This window comes from Athene cunicularia (assembly GCF_003259725.1).
Source record: "Athene cunicularia isolate RWA chromosome 12 unlocalized genomic scaffold, athCun1 chr12_part1, whole genome shotgun sequence".
Taxonomy (NCBI): Eukaryota; Metazoa; Chordata; class Aves; order Strigiformes; family Strigidae; genus Athene; species Athene cunicularia.
The window spans coordinates 2,807,526-2,832,193 of record NW_020799116.1 but is presented as its reverse complement, the minus strand read 5'-3'; the positions used below and the strand labels follow the sequence as shown (position 1 = coordinate 2,832,193).

General features: G+C 45.1%; 1 protein-coding gene across 4 annotated transcripts in view; it reads left to right on the top strand.

Annotated features, from left to right (window-relative positions):
- The window catches only part of GRIP2 (glutamate receptor interacting protein 2), a 286,822-nt gene that overhangs the window by 118,056 nt on the left and 144,098 nt on the right, over positions 1–24,668 (top strand). For 2 of the 4 annotated variants that reach the window (XM_026857406.1, XM_026857413.1), the window contains exon 1: positions 21,050–21,242. The exons of the other annotated variants lie outside the window; for them this stretch is intronic. In XM_026857406.1, the coding sequence (XP_026713207.1) occupies positions 21,092–21,242 (151 nt within the window). In that variant the 5' untranslated portion in view covers positions 21,050–21,091. Of the gene's footprint in view, positions 1–21,049; positions 21,243–24,668 lie in introns of those variants that run through there. 4 annotated transcript variants of the gene reach the window in all.

Below are 24,668 nucleotides of genomic sequence, written 5' to 3'. Positions count from 1 at the left end.
TGAGTTTGGGATTTCTCTAATTATTTTGCTTTTAAATTTTTGGTTTTTTACTTTTGCCACCAAACAGCAATGCCACTCTCCACCTCAGCGAGTCTCCAGGCAGTGATCACAGCCATGCTTCCCTCTCACTGGCAGTGAGAGGCAACGGTAAAGTTTAGTTAATCTCAATGTGTTGGAGATTCGCTGAATTACTCAGTAGAGGATTAAGGTTAGTGTAAAGCCATTGTTTGGATGTCAAGTCCTTCTTAGCTGGTGGCTGTTCTTAGGAGGAACTGGGGAAAAGGGAGATTTTGTATCAGTCAATAGCAGTTTTCATCAGCACCTTAGAAAAAACCTATACTAAGCCTATCTAAAAAAAAAAAAAAAAAGTATTTTTCCCCCTATGAATTCTGTTCATCCAGTATTGTTTTTCCTTTCTGTTATAAAGCTTTCTTTCTGTTGTGTTTTCCAGCTGGCCCAAATACAGCACTGCTTAGCATAGCAGCCTCTTTTTAACCGAGGTCTTTCTAACATTAATACGCCTGTATTCTTTTTGTTAGAAGTGCTGCTGTTGCTATACAAAATTGCTCTAAAAATTACCCTGTGACCCAGAGGTTATCCTTTGTGAAGACAAACTGAAATGCTAAGAATATAGTTACACAAGGACAGGAAATCTGTATCATAAATTCACAATATTCTAGCACATGGATAAAACTGAATGCCATAATCACTGTTTCAAGGGATTTGTTGCTGAATGCCTTTTCAGTCTAGGTCACCAGTTTATTTGTAGGAAAAAGTCCTTGCCATAACGTGGCTGTTGCCTAGTTTGTGTGATATGACATGGTGGTCTCCATTTGTTCCCTTATGGACGAATCCATATGGGATAACTGGACATACTGGTAGGTGAGGCAAAGCACTGGGCGAGAGCAGGATTTTGGTGCTGGAGACAGCGTTGGCAATGGCAGGTGAGGCCCTGAGGGTTTGTCTTGCTGCTGCCACTACCACACATGCCATAGGGTAAAGTTTGTCTCTCCATGTTGCCAGCTGAATAGAGTTCTTGCATGCTGAAGTTTTCAGTGTTAAAACGAAGAAAAAAGAACAGTCAAAGGAGAGTGGTTCTTGTGTAACTTGGCATGCTATGGATGAAGGGAAAACACCACTCTCTGGACTTTGGCTTTGAGAAGAGCAGAGGGAGCTTAGCACTGCTTAGGAAGAGCAAAACTTAGTGAAGGAAAGAGGTGGGATTTAACTAATTTGTCAGTACTTCTGTGGCCTTTCAAATCCTTTGTCTTGAAGCTCTCTGCCAGGCAGGAGACAGAAAGTTATCCTGAAATCCAGGAGAGGTGTCTTGCCTTGAACCCTCTGGAGAAGGAGCTCGGTAGCAATGAAGATGACCATCGCTTGTCACCTCAGAGCATCTCCATGAAGTCAAAGCCCTTGTCCTTCTCTCACTGGTGCTCAGTGATTTGCATGCTGAGCTATGTCCCTGCCTGAAGCCAAGGTGGATTTTGCTGCATGTGATTTATATAGTATTTCTAAACTGCTGGGAGACAGTTTGACAACCCAGTTTTCCTTCTAATGTTCATTTTTGCATGAAGATAAAAAGTGTTTTTGAGGATTCCCTTGAGGACCAATTTAGAGTTCAGTTTTGATTGAATTAGTTGGATGTATGTAAATAGAATCATGCATTTAACGGAAACCCAGATGAAAGACACTTTCAGGAGGGCTTAGGGCAGATGTTGTGTTAGCCTGCAGCAAGCACCTCAGAGCAAATTCTGCACTTCTCCCTTTTATCGTGGTTTATTACTTTTTCCTGATGAATACTGTTGTTGTGAGATCCAGCTTTGGTTTGGGAACTTATGCCTTAGACCTACCTTGGGTCTACAGCTGGCCCCTTTTATGTACCTATGAACCACAGAAAAAATGGCTTTTGTGCTGTTCTTGAAGTCCTGGTGTTTGTGAAAAACTGGAGTCATAAATATGGATGGTACAATTTGTTGGCGTGAGCAGAAAGGGAGGGAAGATTAAAGAAATCTGCTTTAATTAGCTGTCTGTGCACTGGGGGATGTGCACCCCATGTGTCGGCAGCCTGGGAAGGGAGATGAGGGATGCCTCATTACCTCCCTGCTGCGAGCATGTGGCTGGTGAGGGACAGCTGCCTGCAAAGCCGGCGGCCCAGGCAGGGCCCAGGCAGTATGTGGGCAGCAGATGCAGTGAATGAGGCAGGAGCTGTAAGTATGGCTGAGCTTGTAAAGGGCTGCATGGTCCTGCATCTCCATCGCACACGTCGGGTGCGCAGGGACTGGCAGCCAATTCGCGCCTCGGCTCACTGAGCGCTGGAGCACCAGGCTCTGCTCCAGACACATCTGTGAATCGCTGAGGAAGGTGACTTCCTCTGTTCCTCACACCAAGAGCCTTAATTGCAGTCTTCTTGACTGGTAGTTATTCTCATCCGGGTCCTTCATGAGGTCATGACATGACTATGACACCCAGAAACACCCGTTCATCTTCCTGTGGGAAGCCGTGACCTCTGCAAGAAGCACCTGTTGGGCTGTAGCTGGGAGAGTTTTGGGACCACTCCACCAAACAGGCTGCTGACACGGCAGGGTTGGGTCCACCTGCTGAACTGGGAACACAGGGAAGGCTGGAGACAACACTCCTGCTTTCTAAGGTGGCTTGGAAGTGACCAGCTTGCTTCCTTTCCACCACAGGTCCAGAAAGGTCATTAATTTGTGTTTCCTTGGGTTTGCAAAGTTTAATGCTAGAAGCTGGAAAAGTTTGGGCTTTCCACAGCAAAAAGGGCTATGCACTTAAATGTAGATGTGTATAATCAGCTGTGGGACCAATTCTTTCATTTTAACCATCTCAGAGAAGCACAAACATCCCCAGTAACAGCAAGGGTTTTGAGCCTTGTATGCAGAATAATCTTGCCAGTGCTACTCTCACTTGTAGCCACGCTGTTTAGTCAGGGCCTGATCCAGTTCAGATGCAGCTGTACTGCTGCTCTGGTGTGTTTGTATGGCACGAGGTGCTATGCAATCAGATATCTTGCATCACTTTTAAAAGTAAAGTAAGTAACATGCTGTCCATCTCCTCCTCCCACCCCTAACCCTGCCTGCTTGCCTCCCTGAATCTGGGCTCTTGTGAGTTATTTAGCTAAAGGCTAAATCACATTGTCATACATATTAACTGGAAACAAAGCAAGTCTCAGCAGACACCTGAACAGATGCCAAATGTCAAGTTTGAAGGAAAATGCTTAATTACTTCTCCCAAACCTACTGGTTTTTTGCCTCCCTGTGTTTTTTGAAAACACCTCTCTTGCAGTGTGAAATGTTCTCTCTGCTTCAGCTCTTGGTTCAGCTCTCCTGCTTAGGGCTTCTTGTTCCCTGTGAGAACCTGGGAAACTCAGATGAGGGAGCTTGGAAGAACAGGATCATTTCAACACAGTCTTTGCAGCTTAATTTTATTCTCAGTTTCATGGCCAGCTCTCTTCCATAGCATCATTTTGGCATTTTGAGATTTCCTTTCTGCTTTGGTCCTTCAGTGATTCCTTTCAGTGGATTTTTGCACCGTATCTCTTTGGCTGTATTTTTACCACTCACCGTATGCCACCAGAGTTAACTGCAGAGTGCACAGTGGTGATGTGAGAAAACTTCTGGGTAGAGCTGCTTAGGAGTCTGTGATCCTAGGTGAAACTCCTGGTCCAAGTGAGATGGTGGGAGTCTGAAATGCTCAAAAACTTGTCATAGGAACTGTGTATTATGTGCATGAAATCCAGTTTCAGTTCACTGTACTAAAGCTGGTCAGGGCACAGGCTTAAAACTTGCTTTCCACAGCCAAGGTCAGTGCTCTGTCCACAAGGCTGTTCTGGGAGGACCTCTTTTTTTTTTTTTGCTGTTGGTCTGAGGATGAATTCAGATGGGGTTTTGTCCCTTGATGGGACAAATGTATGTTTATGAAATCATGGTTACTCCTGAAGGATAAAAAATCCCCCCATACAAAGGCACAGCAGTTGGCTGTATAACCATTCAGAAGGACATCAGTGAGGACTGAATACACAGCCTTGATTTGAATACATGGTCTTGGGCTGGTGCTGTTCCCAAGAGCTGTATTTTAGCTGTTGGAGAGCTTTATGAACAAAGAGGTTGAGCACTGCATCGCCAGTAGAAGCTTTGCATATCCCAAATGGTGGAAAGCAGGGGAAGGAGAGCTACAGGGCTTTTGGGAACACAAACAGTCCTGGGGTGCTGAAAACACCTCACACGATCCTGTTGCCTATGAGCAGGGCAACTGCTGTGCCTGCAATGCAGGTTCTGTGCTGTGCAGCCACAGCTTGGAGCTTGCACCAGCAGAAGCAGAGACCTTCCTGCACCACAGGCAACGCGGCTGTGGTTTCTGCCTCTTGTGATGAGTTCAGGGGTCTCCTGGAGGAAATGGGCCTTTCTCTCTTTCTAAGCAGCTGCCCTGTTTCCAGGTCTTTTTCACCCCTTCCTGTTTCTTGTCCCATGCAAACACTGAGCAGCGCAGTTGCTGCAGAGCACAGACAAGGATGTATAGGGTGTACAAGGAGCCTGTTGATGATACAGAAGTGAGATGAATGAGTTGCCTTTTTTTTTCATATTTGAAATCCTTTCTGTGATAAATGAGTTTCCTTGAGTACTTGGATTTCTCTGCTTTCCGGCTCTGCCTGCGTGTCTTCTCCTAATATTTTCATTTATTGAGTGTCCCCTGGACCAGCCCAGCAGCAGTAGAGCTTTTTCTCGCACAGGATCTCCCAACACACAGGGAGCCATGATATAGGATGAGGGGAAGGGATAGTGGTGTCTGCTTTTATTTGTTGTAGCGTTTCCACAGAGGTGAGAAATTAGGCAGCGTGGTGGACATCTACAGGACCCGAGAGATACTCTTTCACTGTACAGCAGGACATGAGCAGCCTGTGGCATGACATTATCATAAAAAAGCAAACTATAAAAAGAGAGTGAAATGAACTTGCATTTGCTCTCTTTTTAAGGGGTAGTTCCCTTAATGCCCCCCCAGCTCACCCAAGGTGCTCACCTGCACCTGAAGAGCCTTTGTCATCTTCAAGCAGTCCTTGCCCACATGGGTGTTCGGACTCTCACCGGGGCTCTGATGTCCTCTCCCACTGGGCTCTGGTGTTTGGAGCATCCTTAGTCCCATCCAGAAACAAACCCAGAGCGATTCACTTTGATGTGTAAAGTCTGAATTAATGAAATGACTGAATTAATGTTTTTTTGCCTCTTGGGGAAGAGAGCAAGGGGAACGTGTTGGCCTATATTTCATCAGAGCAAAAAACTTGTTTAGTTGCACGCACAGAGCCAAGATTTCTTAGCCTGTATGGTCTCTGTGTTGCTCAAGTGCAAGATCTCCAAACCTGCTCCATTTCCTATGTGGCAGTTTTGTGACTTGTAAACTGCTGGCCAGAACAAGGGCAAAATTAAACTTTCTTTTTATTTCTTTCCTCAAATGTCGAAATGGGATTTTGAAAAAGAAACCTCTCCTGGCTGTTTGTGGCCGTGTGCAGTGGGACCCTGTTGGAAAGCAGAAACCCCCTCCTCACTTCTGAGGAGGATCGTGAAGTTCAATGAATGATGCAGTGATTAATGCTAGAGAGAAGGCATGGCCATGGGGAACACGGGGCCCTGGATTTAGAGCTGGCTGTGACAGGGCTGAGGTGAGTTGGGTGCTGAGAGGCCCCTGGCTCTGTGGTTTCATCAGTGTGTGGAAGGTTATTGCCATTAAAGCACTGAAGAGAAAGAAGAGGAGGCTGTCAATTAAAAATAGTACATATCCTATAATTAAAAACATGTACCTTCATATGTATGCACTTGGAGGCTGAATTAAAGTATAGAAGCACTCTTAAATGTGCACTTCATCATGCAGTTTATAGTTTAATATTGATACACTCGGCTGTGTTTTTCCGGGTGGTTTTTACGTGCAGTCTGTCTGGAGTGGTCAGGGACGGGGTGCAGGCAGTGACAGTATTTGCACATGGCTTTCTGAGCACTGAGAAGCGGTAGCTGGCAGCCCTGGAGCTGCTCGGGGCCAGCCCGTCTGCCAGCAGATCAGGTTCCCTGTGTCCTGGCACGGTGGTGCCTGGCTAAATTATGATCTGAGCCCGCTCCACACAAGATGTGTTTTTCCAGCAAGTTGAGCATATCAGTTGTTCAGCTGAATCTCAGCTGGACTCTCTTCACTTCACTGGAGAGGGCAGAGCATTTTATTGTCCTAATTAATCATTAATTAGGGGTTCGAGGTCTTAGCATGCAATGTTTGGTGTGTCACAGGAGCTGTTCAGCACCTTGCAGTATTAGCCCCCGACTTTTTTGCTCAACTTTAGCACTGAGCAAACTGCAAATGGGGAGGGAATAGGAAGATTTTACTTTATTTTAATTTTTATTTTGAGAAATCAGGTCACCTTGTGCCATTCCCATACAAAATAGCTTTAAGAGAGAGAACATTTTCCTGCAATGACATTGATTATTTTTCCGTGGTGCTTTCTCACAGAAAAAAATGTGTTGCTGCAGTCCCTGCTCATTGCTTTGGAAGGGTATTTTTTTAATTATTCTTCTCTGTGCAAGATGCTTTCGGGAACTGATGCTGAATCAAACGTAAAGGAACAGGGCAGAAGTGAGAGGAACAAATCAGTAAGTTGTTTTGTCCATCTGCAACATTTCCTGGATTCTGCCTGGTCCCTTGTATTAGCTTTATTTATTTGGGTAGAAACCCATTGAGATTGCAGTCTTGTCTTCTAGGATGACTTGTCCCGGTCTCTTGGTTTTGAAAAACAATACTGTGGTCTCCATACCATCTCAGGGGTGACACTGGCTGTTTTCTTCTGCTGCTTGCAATCTGTTATGCTGCTATAGGAAGCTGTAAATGGTTTGTTTGTTTGCTTTTTTCCTACGCAGCTCCTGTAAATCTTTCCTCCCCTGCTCAGAGTGTGACTTATGACTCATCAGAGGGTTGGTGAAAATCACCCTGAAAGGGATGGGAATTATCAATTTGCTGGTCAAACAGCCAGTAAGTCATTTATTTATAAGGGCTGGGAGAAACATTCCTGGAAATTGCATCTCTGTTCCTCTTAACAGTTGTCCCCACTGCTCGTGGCATAGCAGTGGTGTTGATTGTATCGCTCTCCTCTGGCGTGGGATGGCTGATCCCATGTCTGCCAAGACCTGGGCTAGCAAAACGAGGAATGGAGGGTACATTGCCACCCTGTGTGCAGGCCTCTCTAGATCCACTGTGAAACAGGCTTGGCAAAGCCTTGACATCAGAACAGGTATCGGTGTTTTCCCCTTGCATAAAAATAAGCTTCCCCCGTGGCTCAGTTGGCAGCAGTCCTAAAAGGTGAAATATTTTCCAATAATCCACAGCACTGGCAAACCTGCGCATGGGTGATGTCTTCTGATGTTTTCCCATGTGCAGCCCTGGTCAGGCCTTGGACTTGTAAGGTAGGACTTTGCCACACCAGTCGTTTCAAGAGAGATGTTGGCCCTAGCAACAAATCATATTTGGGTTTTGCAGTGAGAAAGCCTTTAAAAGAGCGGGAGGCTGGGTCTGACCGTGCTGATGTCAGTCTGGATTTAGCTGCCTTGAAGGGAATGAGGTTAGTCTAGATTGACACCGGCACAAAAGGAGGGCAGAATTAGGTTTGTGGTATCTGAAAAATGTCTTAGGCCCCGATTCATCAAAGTATTTAACTGTGGCTGAATTCTTCCTAAAGCTCGTATGTTAGCATTTTGCTGACAGGGGACATTAACTTTTATTCTGAATTATCAGAAAGGACTAAAAGGAACACTTGAAATGGCTTCCTTTTGACTTGAAGTATAATTGGCTCTAAATTCAGGGGCAGACATGAGAAAACATGTTTTAGGCTGTGAATTTCTTGTATGCTAAATAGTGTATTTAACTGCAGAAAGCAGCTTCTAATGAAACTTGTGTCAGTTGTGATGACAACATTGCTAGTAACAGCAGTGGAATTATTATTTTTGATAATGAAAAAACATACTATTATTTTGAGGCAAGAAAGCTATGGAGTGGTCATCGTGTAGGGATTTTTTTTTTTACTAGCAATAACCTATTTCTATATGATGTTATAATCATGACATAATCACAATCTTGAGATAATATAAGCACTTGTCTACCCTTTGTGCATCAAAATGCCCCAGAGATATAATTATCTCACGGCTACTACATTTTCTGACAAGTCTCATTGCTTAAATATTGCAAGCCATGAACACTGATATGTACAGAAAACATTAAATATTCATTTGCTGATACACGTATTTATAAAAATCCCATTTCTCTGTTGAGTGAGTGGTGGTTTTCAGGTCACCCAATTCAATAGCTGTGAGGAAATTTGAGGACTCAGGGATTCTTGCTCATTTGAAGTTCTGTAGTTTTCTTTTTCTTGGGCAAAATAAATACAGTAACTACTTTGCTAGGAAGCAGGAATACATTTTTTTTTTCCCCTGGTTTGTTCTGCTAATAGTCCCTGCTCTGCAACTGCCCCAGCCTAATCCCTATAAACATGTAATGCTCTGTGCAGAGCTGCAGCTCCTCCAGTCTTCTGCAAGGTGCAGACTGACCATCTATCCTCTTCGTGCCTCGAAGTTCATAGTGGGGAGACAGCCTTGGTCGGGCTGCAGGAGGGGTCTGAGGTTCCCGTTTCGTATCTTCTGTCTTCCTGAGCTTGGTGAACAAAACTTCACATTTTGAATCATTGTCTTGTCTTTTCTGCAGGATGAACAAATCCTCCACTCCCCCACTGAAAGTGTCGTTTATTTGTGTTGAAGCAGTGTGTACCTCCCCGGTTGATTTTGGCCAAAGCAACCTCTTGCGTTGAACCACGTTTTGGCCAGATGGTGTCTGGGTGGCTTCAGATTCAGAAAGAAAAATAACCAGTGCTAGTAGCAAATATTAGAAGATGTCTCAGCTTTAAAAAAACAAACCAGTTTGTTCCTAGTCTATATCAGCACAGAACTTACCAATTCATATTTTGGAGAGTGAAATATTAGTTATGGCTGTGTATAGACCCTATGTGTGAGAACTCGTGGTGCCCATACTGTATGAATGTTGTGCATGCCCCGGCGTCTCTTTGGAGTCTGTGTTGCTCTGGATGCTGGAAGCACCAGGTTTGTTCTTTTCAAGCTGTTCAGGATGAGGAAGGAGCTGGGGATTCCTCTGAGTTTTGCTCTCCAGTTTCACCAACAAGTGCAGTGCATTAGTGTCACCTCTGATGTCATTACATGATCTAGGAAAATTAGACTGAGAGAGCCAGGAGACCTCACCAGTGATTACACGGCAGCACAGAAACAGGCAACGGAGCTGCAAGAGGTACGTGTGCCCTCAGGTGGTCCCCTGCTGGTGTGCCCTGCTGAACTGATAGATAAACCAGAAGGCTGCATGTTCCTCAATAACAAATTAAATCTTCCACTAGTAATTGCCTGAAACATAACTTCTGGTGTTTTGGACAAGCTGAGCAGTTGCACTGCTGCTCCTGCTTCTCCAAATGGCCCAGGCAGCGAGGGTTGCTTCGCTTGAGTGTACCAAATACCAGTAAGGCAAAGGAGCCAGATCCAACAGGAGAAAAAGTCCCGTGAATCCCAGGCAGCCATCCCAACTAGCTTGATGCCTTCTCTTGCACTGACTAATAATCCATGCATTCCAGGAAAAACAGATTGCCTGCTGATGTACCAACTGACAGGGGTATTACGTGAGGGGCAGAGGTTCTCTGTATTCAAGGAGCCAAACTGCTTTAGCCTGGTGCTCTCTCCCCTGTAGAGGTGCAGTAGGATGAACTGAGGAGAGTCTCCTGCTCTATCCTTACGGAAAAAAAAACAATCAACCCAACCCAAAACCAAAGCCCTGCATTTCCAGATGTGCCATGGCTTCAGGTTGGGGTAGTCCTACTGTGGTGACTGAGAACTCTGAGTTTGCAGTACAAGTCCACAGTGATGCTTTCAGAATTTGTTTTATTTCAGTCCTTCTGCAAAGCCTAGCTGTCATCCTGCTCTTATGTTACTTAAGCAAAAAAAAAATAAATCACCACAACACGAACAATTAAATAAGAGGTCAAAATGCCTTTAGTTGTGTGGTTTTTAATCTGTTCAGCCCTGAGAAAACCTTTCTGCTATCACCCTCCCTCAGGCACACAGATATTTACCTGTTGTTTGAAGGAGAGTATCACTTTTATGCTTCATGTACTTCAAAGGAAGTTAAATAAATAACTCCTTTTAGTTTGTCTTGGACTCTTCACCCCTAAGAAAATGTGAAGCCGAGTGGAATCAGAGAAGGGCTATATAGCAAGCAGTTTGTCCATGAAATGCATTTGTTTTTAATTGCCTCATTAAGTCAGGTTATGATGGATTGTATGACCTTACCCAATGCAATCTGACATAATGAGATGCTGTCAGAAGTTCTGGAAAAATGGAGTGATATTCACTTGACTGGGGTTTTCTTGCTTGTGTTTATTGCCCTGTCGATCACTCGGCAGTGGTTATGTGCATTAAGAACGCCTTGGCATGAGAAAGGGCAAGGTCATTAATGCTTTTTGTCATGATTACTTGATGGGCTTGTTGTTCCACCAGGAATTAATGCCTTGCTGGTAGCGCAGGAAGGAGGCGTGGGGCTGTCGTGCTGTGGTGCAAGGGCTGGGTGTCGGGCTCACAGATTTCTGATGCTGCCTTTCAGGGCTCTGTCCATCAGCTGTTATCAGGAATCACAGCTGGTAACACCACAGCCATTCCCTGCAACTCACAGATTAATTTTCAGCTGAGGATAACTGAGATATCTTAAATTCTTTGACTGGTGTTTAATAAACATGGCTTGAATAGGCTCTTCCACACTGTGCATCTGTTTCAGAGAGGGGTATAGCAAATGGAGGTGTCGTGTCCAAGGCAAAGCAAGCTTGCTTGGCAGCTGGGCCTGGCTTTGCTACTCCAGCCACTAGGGAACTGGAATCCTTCCTTATTTCCTGGCTTGTGTTTGGTCGCTTATGTAATGGAGCAATGCAAGAATATCCTCCTCTTTCTGTGATAGATGGATTCTGTAAGTTTCAAACTCTTTAAATAAGACTTTTGGCCACCCAGGAGCTCCAAATAGCTCCTCCAAAAACAGGGAAGAGAAAAAAACCACTCTCGGATGCGGCATTATGCTGCGTTTGTTTTCCAAACCCTGTAAAAAGGAAAATGTCAGTTTTGAACACAATACCTTTTGCCTTTTCTATTTTTCCCTTAGAATCTCCTAGTTGTTAAATTAATTTTTGGATTCAGCCCAAACTTATGAATATTTCTGTGTTCTTCCTTTATCCCTCTCTCCTCCCCGTCCTCTTCCAGAATAATTTTCAACAGATAAAAGTTTTTTGAAACAGTATTTCCATGTACAGGTCTGACTCACCTTGCACATCTTTCCTTAAATATGATACTATTTTGTTGTGGTTTGGTTTTTGTTTTGGTTTGCTTTTTTTACATCATGGGTGGTTCTATTTAATTACCGTGAGCTGGACTGTAGACTTGGATGAAGCCCCATTATGTGTAAATGCTCGTAGAAGCATTGATTAGGATGGCAGGTTTTGACAGCTGAGTCAGCCAGAAACCTTGAAATACGCCATTTGGGACTGTTTGTTGGTGATAATGAGTCTCAACTGCCACAGGCTTTATTAGTTTTTTTTTTTCCAAAAGTTTAGAGCTTTCTCCTTCATCAGGACAAGGTCATTCTTCAGATTCTCTTGAAATGGATGCAGCCCTGTCTGTGGATATTTGTGAAGGAAATAAGAGAGATTTGGGAATTGTTTGGAGATAAGGTTGTTTGCATTAAAGCTCACAGAGAAGTTGATTTCCATAATCATTTTTGAGGTCTGTGGGACAAAAATGAATTATGAATCAGAACACATCTAAACATTAAAATTTTCCCAAGAAGTTGAAATTTCACAGTATTCCTCATGAAAATGCTGAGATGTGTGTCCAAGAGAGTAGATTGCTGTCTGGCACTTCTGTGGGACTTTGGCTGAACTTGGCATTATTCTTGTCAGCTTCATTTGAGCTCCTCAGCGGAAGGCAGTAGGAGACTGAGAAAATTCATGTCAAGTCCAGTTTGCAGTTGTTGGGGCTTGCAGGCTCTGTGGATCCCTGTGATTCTTGCAAGTGTCAGACAGGGTCACACAGGCTGTTTAGCTCCACAGTCAATTTGCTTTTGCAGTTGTGTTTTCACTTCAGACAGCATGTCCCTCTCATTCAGCCTGCAGCATCCACCTGAACCAGACTCCCTGCACAGCCTGATCCATGAAACAGCTGAATCCACCCCTCCTCTTATCTCTCTTCCCTGTTGAGATTGCTCTGACAGACTCCTAAACCAGTTTGTTTCTGAGGATTGTCTACATTGTAGCTACTGTGGACTTGGAAACCTTAGAAAAACACAGCATAGTCAGGCAGTGGCAAGGCTCCCATGGATGTCCATGAAATAGAGCTGCTTCTATCAGAAGTTTTCTATAGAAGCTGCCAGTCCTTTGGAAAAACACATATTTCATCAGAAACCTCCTTTATTTTGGTTACTCCTTTCTACTTGTCCATCTCCTCATTCCTGTTCTCACTCTGCATCTTCCTTTACTTCCATACTGAAGTTCTGGTACGAAGTGCTGTATCGGGCTGCCAGCTCCTCGCAAGGAGCCAGAGTTGGCAAATTTTGGGAAAATGCAAGCCCATGAAACAGCATGGAAATATGTATGCTTCTCTGGGGGCACAGAGGAAGCTGCAGAGCTAAAACTTAGTCCTGATAAAATCCAGGGAACTTTTACCATAATGAAGTTCTTTAGCAAGAACTGTTGTTTGTTTGGAGCTGCTGTGCGGTGATTATTTCTTCAGTAAGAGCTTCATGTTCACCTGGGTATATCTGTAGTGATTACAGGACTGAACCTAAATGTCTGGGGAGAATATGCTAAACTTCACTGCCGTTGGTGACAGGCTTCAGTAATACCTACCTCCACAAGCCTAGGGGTTTAGACATCTGCTTTATTTGGGCTTCCTGCAAATTACACCCCCAAGGAGCTTAAGGGAGTGAAATAATCCATCCTGACAGTGCATGGTGTGGAAATGTCCTTCCTTAACCATCCTGCTGATGCATGACTTCAAAGTGGAAGCAAAGGCAGATTGATGGCAGAGAGCAAGTGAAAATCACACTGAGGTTTCAGTTTGACCTGGGGTAGTAGACACTGGAGAAAGAAGTAAATGAGAGAAGGGAATTTGGTCCAGAAATGTCATTCCTTCTGTTTAACTGTCCAAGATGCTGGTGAGGTAACTCAGCTTCTCGTACCAGAAGCACCGCTGTGTATTGCTTTGTTTTGCAGTGCTGCCATTTCAGAGTATTTTGTTTCAATTCTGGGAGAGCTGAGCCTCTGAAGAGCTGTAATAAGCCCACAACTTCATTTTCAAATGATGCCTCTTGAGAACATTAAGATGATGGTGGGGTTTAGGAGCAGTGAGCTGGCTGCTTCTCACTGGGGATGGCAGCTTCAGGGGTCAGGAGACCGTGTAATTAATAGGGAGCGATGAGCCAGCTGGGAAGCTCTGCACACAAGCGGAGATCCTGGGTGGAAGTTAAGGGAAGAGGGGGAAAGGTAGTGGGAAACTGGGAACATCATTCCTCTTGTAGCCCTCATCAGAGCTGAGCCTTGGCCACGGGAATACTTAATTTGAAGGAGCACATGAAATTTTTTTTCCTTCTGAATCAGATTGGATCCCTGTATTGGAACCTTGATCACTGTGCCGGCTACACGCTTTGAGGTCCTGAATGTATTTGCATTCTGAGGAGTGTCTTGATGGTGGAATGTGTTCTCTTATCCCTGTTTTTAGCTGGATGATTGAGGCAGAAGTCCTGCTGATTGCAGGGGGTTGCCTTGGCACCATGTGGCATGGCCCATCACCTCGCACAGGTCCAGAGATGATGCCATTCACCTCTCTCATGGGTACGCCATGGTCTTCCATGCCAAGAAAAGGAAGGGTGTTTTGGGGCCAGTTGGCAGCTCTGTGGTCTCTCCATGATCTGGCCAGAGGCTCTTGCAGCCCGAGCCATCTGCTGCTTGCAGGAGTGTGCCTCTGGCCTCTGTGTCTTGCTTACAGCAAGGCAGCGAGAGCTATTTCAGCTTGAAATGCTTGGGAGCAGGCTTTGAGAGGCTGATTATTCACAGTCACGCCTGGCACTACTGGAGAATAGGGTAGGGTTTGTTCCTTTTCAGCTTTCTGATCTGCAAAATAATAACAATATTTGTCAGTGTGAATCCCCTGCGAGGCAGCGAGCTCGGAGCCTGTGTGTGAGGTGCGGTGGTAGTTTGTCTGCAGAACAGATACTGCTTGGGAGGTGGGAGAGCAAACTGTGCCCACCTCATCCCACTGAAACACGCCGCTCTGTCAGTACGTCTTTGGTCTGCCACGGAGTCAGTCTCCTCCTCGTTCTTAGAAGCTCCTGAATCCCCCCTTCTCCATCTGAACTAACCTCCTGAAACGCAGGCTGGTTTTGAGGACTGTATTTCACCAGGGTTTGGACTGAGTCACATAATCAAACTCCGGGGGGGTTAATGCCTCTTCTGCATGGCACCCTCGGGCTGAATTCAGACTGGCAGGGCAGCTTCCACTTTCATTCCACTGATGTTTCTGATGTTTTAAGCCATCCCGTCTTAAAAGCCATGTGTGTAACTTGATTCTGTTTGCTGTTTCTCACTGCATGGTCTCTCTCAGTGCTGTTTCCTCTTTCTAGTCCTTCACTTTGGAGCCTTAGGGATTCAAGTGAAAGCAGAATTTTGGACCCGTTTGTATACCTTTGCCTCTGTGAAGGGGTAGAGATCATCCTCCACTAAGCAACCATGGCTACAGGATCAGTCCCTTTAGACTCGGATACTACTGTGTCACTTGTGACACTTTATACTACTGAAAAACTGTTTCTCTGAACTTGCTCCCTTCTGCAGCTGTCTGCCAGCCTGCATTTGGCACAGGATCAGAGTTGTCACCTTTCCAGATTTCTTTATTGAACCCGAACAAAATTCAGAGAGGCTATAGCATGGGAGTGCTGAGAAATAGTACCTGAAAGTGTAAAGTTGTGGCTTTGTGGAGCTGAAATTAAACAAGCACTATCTTGACATGCAGTGTTCGAACTTTTACAAAACAAGACCCAGAGTTTTGCTTTAACAATTTTATGTTGGTGTCTCTGTTTCCCTTTCCAATAGAAAAGTGTGTACCTACATGTTCCTGGACTTGCCTGCAGCGTATGTTTGGGTCTCTGCTAGCCCCAGGGACACCTAGGAGATGTGTCAGTCACCAAATGTCATTTTACCCTGCTTTTCCAGGGCTGCACTCTCACCCTACCTAGGGAGACTTGACAAAGACTATTTAATGGTGCTGTTACAATTGCACAGCAACTTTCAGAGGCTCAAAGGGCATTGCAGGTGCTGGAAGATCTTGTGAGGTAGTGTCAGGCAAGTGAAAGAAATGAAGGTACAATAATTGCAGGAAAGAACCTGGGAAGGAAAATGTGTAGGTCAGATAAGTTCATATTTTACCCAAGCATGTTTAATCATTTTCCATGATAAATGGGCACTGTCTGTTCCCTGGTCTCAGCACTGTTATTGTTACAGTGAAAATACTGTGGCCCTGTCAGGAATTGGAATTTATTTATATTGCTGGTGCAGTTTTTGTTGTCTTTACAGCAATTCCAGCCCTTTATTCATCCACAGATATTTTTGACCAGATACGTGTTTTCCCACCCCAGAAAAATAAACAAACAGAATGCCTAATCTGCACCTGATGCTTTTAAAATTGGGAAGATTTTTAAAGCCATCTGAGCCCTGGTTGGGGGGTTTTTTGGTCAATATTAATTCTGAGACGACGTTCCCTTGAAAGAAGCATGAGCTTAGCACGAGTGGTTGGAAGTAGCTGCGTGAGTCCTTAATTGCTCTGTCAGGCCTGTGCTCTTCCATTGCTTGAAGATATTGAAATTCCCAACTTTCATTTCTGTAGCTGCAGTCAAGCTGGTAAGATGCTGTGCACAACTGGCAAACCTCCAACATCCTCTTTCTCTGTTGCCTTGATTTATTGTCATGTTTGTTATTTTGTAATAAAGCCAAAAGCCCAAACTAATTTGCTTAAGATGCAGCAGTTGCAAGACACGAAGCAGTTGACTTCTCAAAAGCTTCTTATGGTCTTTGAAACAGTTGGAAAATTTCTAAGGGAAAAGAGTTAAGTGGCAGGGCATCAGCAGAAACTTGCAGAGGGGGTCAGTGCCACAGACTGGTGTTAAAACAATTGAAGATGTCATGACATGAAGCCTAACAGCAGCGCTGCATGGTGTGATTAATAACTGCAGCACGCAAGATGGTGTTTTGTGCTGTCTCTAGCCTCGCTAAACCTAACGAACTCAGATTTATGGAACAAGCATATTGTGGTAGAGGAGGATTAAACAAGGACTTACTGGTGAAATAGTCCTTGTTTTGGAGGCATTTGCTCAGTGTTGAACAAGGACATGGCGTCTCTGTGGTGTCTCTCCACGCTGCAGCAGACCCACGTGTTGCATGTGATCGCTGAGAACCATGCTGCGGTTGGCGATGCATGGGTTGACCTGCTGCCGTTGGGAACTTCCCCAAGCCCTCCAGTTTTGCCTGAGGACTGCCTGCCAAAAAAACAGGCCGGACATTTGGCTATGCTTAAATCTGTCGGCTGTGACTGGGTGGTCTGGCATAGGCAAATAGGGCTATCTTTCTGCATCCCTACTCCTTAAGGTCTTCCTGCTCCCTCCCTTTTGTGTTTGTGGCAGATGTGCCACACCTATGTTTTATAAAAATTAAGGGCAATAGTATTGGCTGCTTTCCTGTTTGAAATCACCTGGGATGCTCTAATGCTGAGAAATACCTGATAATACTGCTGGTTAGGGAGCAGCCTCTTCCATGGGGCGTAGGATGGCTCTGCTGTCAGGGGTAGGATGAAACAGGAGCATGAAGGAGAGGAGGATTGCCGGGGCTGAAACAGAGCATGAGGCTGTTCTGTTTTCTTGGGCAAGAGGCAGCCGCTGTGTGCTGCTGACTCATGTAATGACCCTTGTGCTAATGCTGTTCCCTATCATTTAACACAAAAATAAAACTGCTAAATTGAGACCAATTTGAAACATGCGTGGTTTGCTTTGGAAAACACTTAATAGCTGCTATACTTTAGGACTGTGATTGGAAAAGGAGGGAGAAGTAAATAGTTTGGATTAATTTAGCAATATTAAACTGTTATTATTGAACTTTCCTAAATTCTACCCAAATCTTGGCTCAAATCAAGCAGCTTCAGAAAATTTGTGAGAAGTGGAAGGTGAAGCTAAGTGGGAATAGGACATGAAAAGAGTGTGTCATTACCTGAAAGGGAACCAAAGTGTTTCCAGCACTCGCAGTAGTTAGTGAGTTGCTTTGAAGGATTTTTCAACCCTTAAATCCTTAGTGCTTTGAGGCAGCGATTTTGGCCTTCAGATGAGTAGAGAGCAACTTGCTGCTCTGACTGCAGAATAAATTTTGAAAGCAGTGTGAGTGCAATCTACAGGATTAGCAGACAGGCTGGCCATAAAGCAGAAATCTGTCCAAAACAGGTTATTAAGAGATCTTATGATTACTTAATCATAAAAAAGTAGCCTACAAAGCCTGGATAGTTCACAGTGGCTTGTCACCTTTTATAATGCCCTGCCAGGTCCTGTTTTAAGAATGTAGACACCATCCTCTCTGCTGCAGGCAGCAGCAACTCTACAGGCGCTTTGCACAATTAAGGCAGCGACATTGCATCAGAGACTATTTTTCCTTATCCATGTGTATGATGGGTCACACGATACTGTGGCAGGTGGGAAAATGCAGAATGGGTTGAGTGCAAGTAGCATCTACAGTCATAGGGGGACATACAAGTTGTATCTTTAATCCCCGAGAGCTCATCTCAGCAAAATGCTTAATGTTGCTCCACATAAAGCATTTCTTGCTTTTCTACTGCTCACTGTATTGCTGCAGCTCTCTAAATATTAATTAAATGAGAAAGGAATCGCCCTCAGATGACCCTCTATAGCATTGCTTGCTGGATTGAGAGTCTGGGCTGCAGTACAGCCCCAAATCTGTAGTTTTTTGTAAAAGTGGTAATGGTGACTCAGTATGAATGACAACTTGAATTGGTTATGTCAGCTCTAACTAATGACACTGAAGACCAATAAAGTGACTCTTAGATTTGTTTGGTATTAATGGTCTCATTATTAATTATGTATACATGACAGCAGCATTAGTGCTAGTATTAACCATCAAAATAAAATAGAATTGTACTCATAAATCTCACTGAGAAATACTTGAAGGATTACAACCATTCTCCAACGGAAAGGAAAGGAAAGGGCGTGAGTCTGGGGTAGGAGTGAGATGGAGATGGGGGAGGGTTTGGGGAAGGATACCAGTATGATGAAGACTGTGCGAAGAAGGAGCCTGGGCACAGGGAAGCAGGACTAAGGGTGAAGTCTGCCCCTGCCCTGGATGGATAACGTTGGGTTTTTCTGCATGGTGGCAAGAGTTGTGGACCCCATCACCCTCGAGCCCTGATGCCTGCACAGTGCTTTCCCTTGCCTTTGGGACTCTGCTGCCAGATTGATATCTAATCTGGGAACCACTCCAAAGGGTTTCTCCATCGTGCGAGGCTGGGACGAGCACCCTGCCTATCTCCAAGGGCACTTGTGAAAGCTTTAACGCCTATAAGAGCATGGGGATCACAAATGGCAGAGAGCAATGCAAACTGGGACGAGCACTCACCAGGAGCAGCCTCTGCTTTGGGTGCTGCCCACGGACAGGAGGAAGGGGAAACAGGCACAGCCGTCCTGCCCTGGAGGGAAGGCAGGGAGATCTTTGCTCAGCAAAGAGCTGCCTTTACTCCTGGGTAAGCTGAGCCAGCTCTGACCACGGTAAACTGCTGAGCCCGGGCAGTGTGAATTACCTCCTGCCCCGGAGAAACATGGAAAAAGAACAACTGCACCTCGGAGGGATGCGTGGGATCACAGTTTCCTGGGGTGGTGCAATTTGCACAGCGCTGCTTGTCTGGGGCCACGTCTCATTAAAATCTAGTCCTTAATGAGCTGGGAAAGACTGCATCTGCCAAAGCTTGCCATTGAGGTCTGCTCTGCGGCAGTGCTGACGTGGCCGTGTCTGGTGTGAGAGGTCAGGCCTGAAAGAGTTAACTGAGGCTGGAGGTGGCTGTCGGTGGTGGGCCACGCTCTGCCCTGTGCTGGCCTTCACGTGGGGGTGCTGGGTGTGGGTTGGATCTTGCTCAGCGGTGAGAGTAATGGCTCTATTTATAATGCCTTAAATGAAGTGCATGATAATTTAATTTGTACATCCATTAATACTCTCTACTGCGGGGTTTGTTCTTAATTATATCGCTGTAAATGGAGTTTTAGGCATATTAACAGGCTCTCGGTCCTACTGCCAGGCACAGCCGTGTCCATCCCACATGTGGTTATTTGGAAAAGAACTTTTCCTTTCCACTACCTCCACTGCCCTGGTTGGAGAGGGCTCCTCCCAAGCTGACAGTCATTGCCCCAGAAGCACTTTTTCACCCTGAAATAGCCAGGAGACAATCATGATGGCTATTTCCTTGGCATCAGTGTGGGAGATAAGTTGGTGTTGATTCTCTCTGCAGGACCTGAGGTCAAAGGGGTCCTGTGGGACCTACAGCCCCAGGGTCAGCAGCTACCTCAGCTTCTAAGGTTTTCTAAGGGCAGCTCATCCTGCAGATAGGAACTGGGCACCCAAATACCTTTGTAGGTTGGCCCAGGGTTGCCCTGACTATTACGGACTGATAATCTGCCTCTGCTGTTGGTTCCCATGGGTATGAGTGGATTAAAAAGCATCTGTCTTCAGTCATGTCTCATGGTCTGGTTTACAGCTGAGAAGCCAGCAGTAAAGGTATGTGTTTGTCACCTGCCTGACTCCCAGGCAGCCTTTCCCCCACATACATGGTTATTTTCCACTTAGGCTCCTGTCTCTGAAAACTGTCATTTACCACACAAAATGATTGTTTCAAGGAGAGTGCTCTTCTTACTCCCGACCTGTGCCTCAGTTTGCAATGCCAGGATGGCAGCAGTGGAAGGGATTCTGAGCTCTCTATCTCTGGAGATTGCTGTGGATGGGAGATAGTGTCAGAGCTTCCCACTTGGGGTTCTTGCATCCTTCTCTGTGGTTGGTTTGACTGATGTCTGAGATATATAGCCCTGGGTGGGCACTGCAGGCCTCACGCTGTTGTCCGTTAAAGTCTGTTTAAAAATATCACAGGGTCATTTAAAAACATTTAGAGGCTCTAAATTATTTGAAAAGTTTAGAGAGTCTAAACTTTTGAAATAGGAAGCTATTTGCAGGGATGTGTTCAGTGATTGTGCTAAAAATGTCTTGACTAGCCACTTCACCTTGCAGTGCCCCAGTGTCTGCAGGAAACGGGGGAAATTGCTTGCCTCTTTCCAAAGATGTCAGCGAGAAAGTGATTGCTGAAAGGTGCTGGATAATGAGTAATTATCTAAGTCCAGGAGAGCTGAGGCTCTTTCCTGCAAACTGCACAGTTATGTAGCATTTCTCATAGACACAGATAGTATTTGCTGTCTGCATTAGCTGCTTCTAATCTTTGAAATGAAGCCAGAATTCTTTAAGAATCACTGCTTTTTCTGAGCTGATGCTGCCTCTTTTGCCTGAGGAGCATTTGAAATCTGCCAGAATGCATATATTGTCGAAAACCGAAATTGAAAACCCTATACAGGATCTGCTGCCCCTGTGAGTTATGAGCTTTCCCAAGTCATAGAGGAAATGCCTGCTCTCATTGTCTGCAAGAGCTGTGGATGGACAGAGGCAAAAGAAATCCTTCTCTCTCCCCCCCTCCCGCTGCCACCCAGAACTCTCTCTTTGGGTGGAAAGAAGCTTTTGACACAGAGACACGCATGCATACACACACGAGCACTTTTGTGCCTCCCAGTGACCTGCCTGCTTCTAGCTGTCCCTCCTTCCAGGGAGCTGGACCTGTCGAGACACAGGAGTCGGGGGAATCCCGTCCCCTCTCTCCGGCTGTGAGACCAAATGAATAAAGTCAACAAGGTTTTGAAGATCCTTAAGAAGTCATCAAGGAGGAGGAAGAGATGGAGAGAGGAGCTGAGGGTGGAGGAAGAAGGGGAGAGCCAGCAACTCTGTGACCCAGGTGGTTTGTGCCGCCTGCACCTCTGTACCAGTGGTAAGGGATCAGGAATGCTCCCGCTTGCCTGGAGATAGCGTGCCTGGTTGATATCCATTGCTTACGTGCCAGGACAGCTTCCTACAGCCAGCCTCTGCTGTCGTGCTTTTCAAGGGCTGAAAAATATTGGTGGGAGAAGTGTTAAGGGTGGGGAGCTGGGACTCTTGGGTCTCCTTTATAAACCTTCTGTTCCTTGTGAGGGTGGCATTTTGCACATCTGTGCTGTGCGTAGAGCAGGGAGTCTTCTCTCCAGTGGGATAATATTTTTAAAAGTGCAGGAAGAACAAGTAGCTCATTGAGATTTTTGTTTGATAGGTGTTGATGCGTTTTGAGATGTTTAAGCCTGGATGTTTGTTATGTATGTTTGTGCAACAGAAAAGCAATGGGAAATCAAGAAATTTAGGTTGGTGTTTTTCTGAGGGATGTGTTTGCCTGCAAAAGTGTGCTACAGCCAAAGTTGGTCTGGATCCAGGTTTGCTATACCCATTTTTATCTTCCAAGCAAACTATGCTGTGGCTGTAATATCACCAATAATTATTCTGGTTTTAGTCTATCTATAAAAAAGCCAAACAAGAGAAGCCCAGATCATGAAAAAGAGACATTTACAGCATTTGCTGACATGTCCTCAGCACAGTTGAACTCTGCCGGTGGCTGTGACCCAGCAGAGGAAAATGTGACGGGCTGTGCGCTTGGCCGTCAGGCTCAGCTTCCTTCGTTCTGCATTGCTGGAGTCCAGGGGATGTGAAGAGCTTATGAAACTACACCTAAGATGAAGCCAGCCAGCCTAGAGGGGGTTTAACTGGACTGCCTATAACCCCAGTGGGTTTGAGCCACTGGAGGATTCTTTAGCGACCTCTTTCTTGGGTCCCTCTGAGGTGTCCCTGCTTCTTCCAGTTGCAAGCTATGGTGAGAACAGGATATCCTTCCTAACTGGGTCTTTGTTGCTTGTAGGATTTGATTTGATTTAATTTACTTATCTATATTAATTCATTCTGCTTCCAGCTGCCCAGACCTTCTCCTGTCTTACCTCCTATCCTGGTTTCACCCCAGCCAGCAACTAAGCACCATGCAGCCGCTCGCTCACTCCCCCCTGGTGAGGTGGTAGCTCAAGAGTATGAGCTGTGTTTTTGCAACTGTTTTTCCAGTGAAATATGCTCAAATACTTTTGCTTAAACTTTTCATTATATTTTTTGCACCGTCTTTAGTTAGAAATTGATCAACAGATAAGAAAGGAAATTAAAACCTGAAAACATTTAGGTATCAGAAAATGAAGCGGCAGTAGAAAATGTTAGATAGCCCTAAATTGACAGTTGCTGCTATTGTTAACCCTCTGTGTATTTTACTTTATCTTTTTAATAGGCAGCTGTCAGCTGAGAGAGTTCACACCAAGCCCTGAGTTTTCCTGCTGCCTGGGAACATGGTCCCATCAGCGTTGAGTTTTACATTCAGTCTGCATCCTTCTAACCATCTGCTAAACTTTATGGTGCTGACCTGAGAGATTGAGTGCTTTGGTCACTTATTTGGTTATTCGTTTATCAAAGGAATGATCTTTTGAACCTGTAGTTAATGCCAACCTGTATGGGCAGGTTAGTTAGATGGGCTGGGTCCACCTCAGCTGGACATTTGGAGTGGACCTCTTCCTCTGAGCTATGTCCAGGCTGCTTAGCAGGGAAAGGAGAGGAATTGGTGCTTCTCAACCCAAAATAGGCATCTCAAACTTGCAGGATGAATTCTCAAGAGTCTTCCTCTCTGTTGACTGTAGGGGAAGTATAAGTGACTGGCTAAGATGAAGATGTGTCTCACAGGCTGACTTCTCTGTGGCTTTTAGGGTTTTTGGGACGTGAATGTGCAACTAAGAAAGTTTTAGTTTTACTGCCTGGGTATGTTTTAGGTGAAGGGCCCCTTCTTTCACAGTCTTTGCTACTCTGTAAGGTTGTTAGCCTGAGACTTTGTAAAAAGCTGAACCAATGGCTTTTTTCCCCTGAATGCAAGATAGGTAGTGGGTTAATGCCCCTTCTGCTATCTGGAAAACAGTGATAGAGATGGATTGCCAAAAAAAAAAAGCATCTGTTAAGGCAAATGGGGAGAAAAATAGTGCATTCCTGCAGTCGGATTCTCTGCCGGCAGTTATTTCAGCCAGTTATATCACCACAATAAAATGTAAATGAATGCAATCATTTATTTTGCAGCCTGAAGGCCTAGTGGTATGAAAAGATAAGAGAACATTTTCCATTGTTTATATGGTGGAGGTGGCTTTTCTGTGTCTGCTGCTGTCTCTCTGATACCTTGGCAGCATCCAAATGTTGCCTTTATTATTAAAAACACATATATGGGAGTCTAATAACTTAAACAGATTAGCATGGTGTTTACAGAAGCATCAGCCAGCCCCTGCTCCCCACAGGCTCTTTGGCATTCATGTGTCTTCTTTGGGAGCAGTGCACAGAAAGCAGAAATGCCATCGGCTGGCCAAGAACTGGTAAAAAAAGCAGTTTGTGTGAAGATGCAAGGCAAGGAATGATGGGCCTGGAACGTGTATGGCTGTCGCTGGTTGGAGGGATGAGCAGAAGGGATTGGGGGACGCCGGTGAGCTGCTTCTCCGGAGGCTGGAGAGGGGGAACAAAGGGAGGATGGAGAACAATAGGACATGACAGCGGCATTGGGATAATCTCTGCTCATATTTAGGCATGTTTAATAGGCCTGTCAGTTTTTCACATCTCATGCATTTTCATAAGGATTCCTCTTTGCCTCTCGTTTTATCTTCTTGTAGCTTCTTGGATTTCCCTGCGGACAGTCTCTCCAGATTTCTTTGTTTTGTTCTCTCTTCTCCCCACCCCATTTCAAAGTAGTGCTGAGTTGCCTGGCTTTGTGGTGTCTAAGCAGAAAGGCAGATTCAGCAAAGGGGATGTTTGGGAAAATCTCATGTTATCCTCAACAGAGGGAGAACTTTGGTATAGGAGGGGGGATTGGCAGTGACCTAGACGCATGTGCCATCGGTTATAGCTCTCTCTACACTGGACTAGTCCCAGTTATATGTAAGGCTATGGAGAATTAAAAATTATACTCGAGATTTTTACTTTTTTTGTTTTTCTCTGGTCCCTCTGAAAGCTAATATACAGTTGTTCTTCAAATTTTCCACCCAGTATCATCTACCTTTAGAAATACAGAGCTACTCAACTTCTAGGTTAAATTAATACATTCAGAGGGATGTTGCACAGCCTTTCAGATCATCTGTGCTAAACTCCTACCCTTCCCTTGCTAAGTGATGCCAGACCTAGTTACTTCATCCTCCCACAAGAAATCCCCCAGGCACATAATTAAAACCAAGCCATCCTTGTAAAGCCACTGGCTGAGCTCACCAGAATTGTTCCTGCATTTCTTGTGGCTTTGAAGTTCGTGAGTGCTGGGGCTTGGAGGGATGTGAGGACC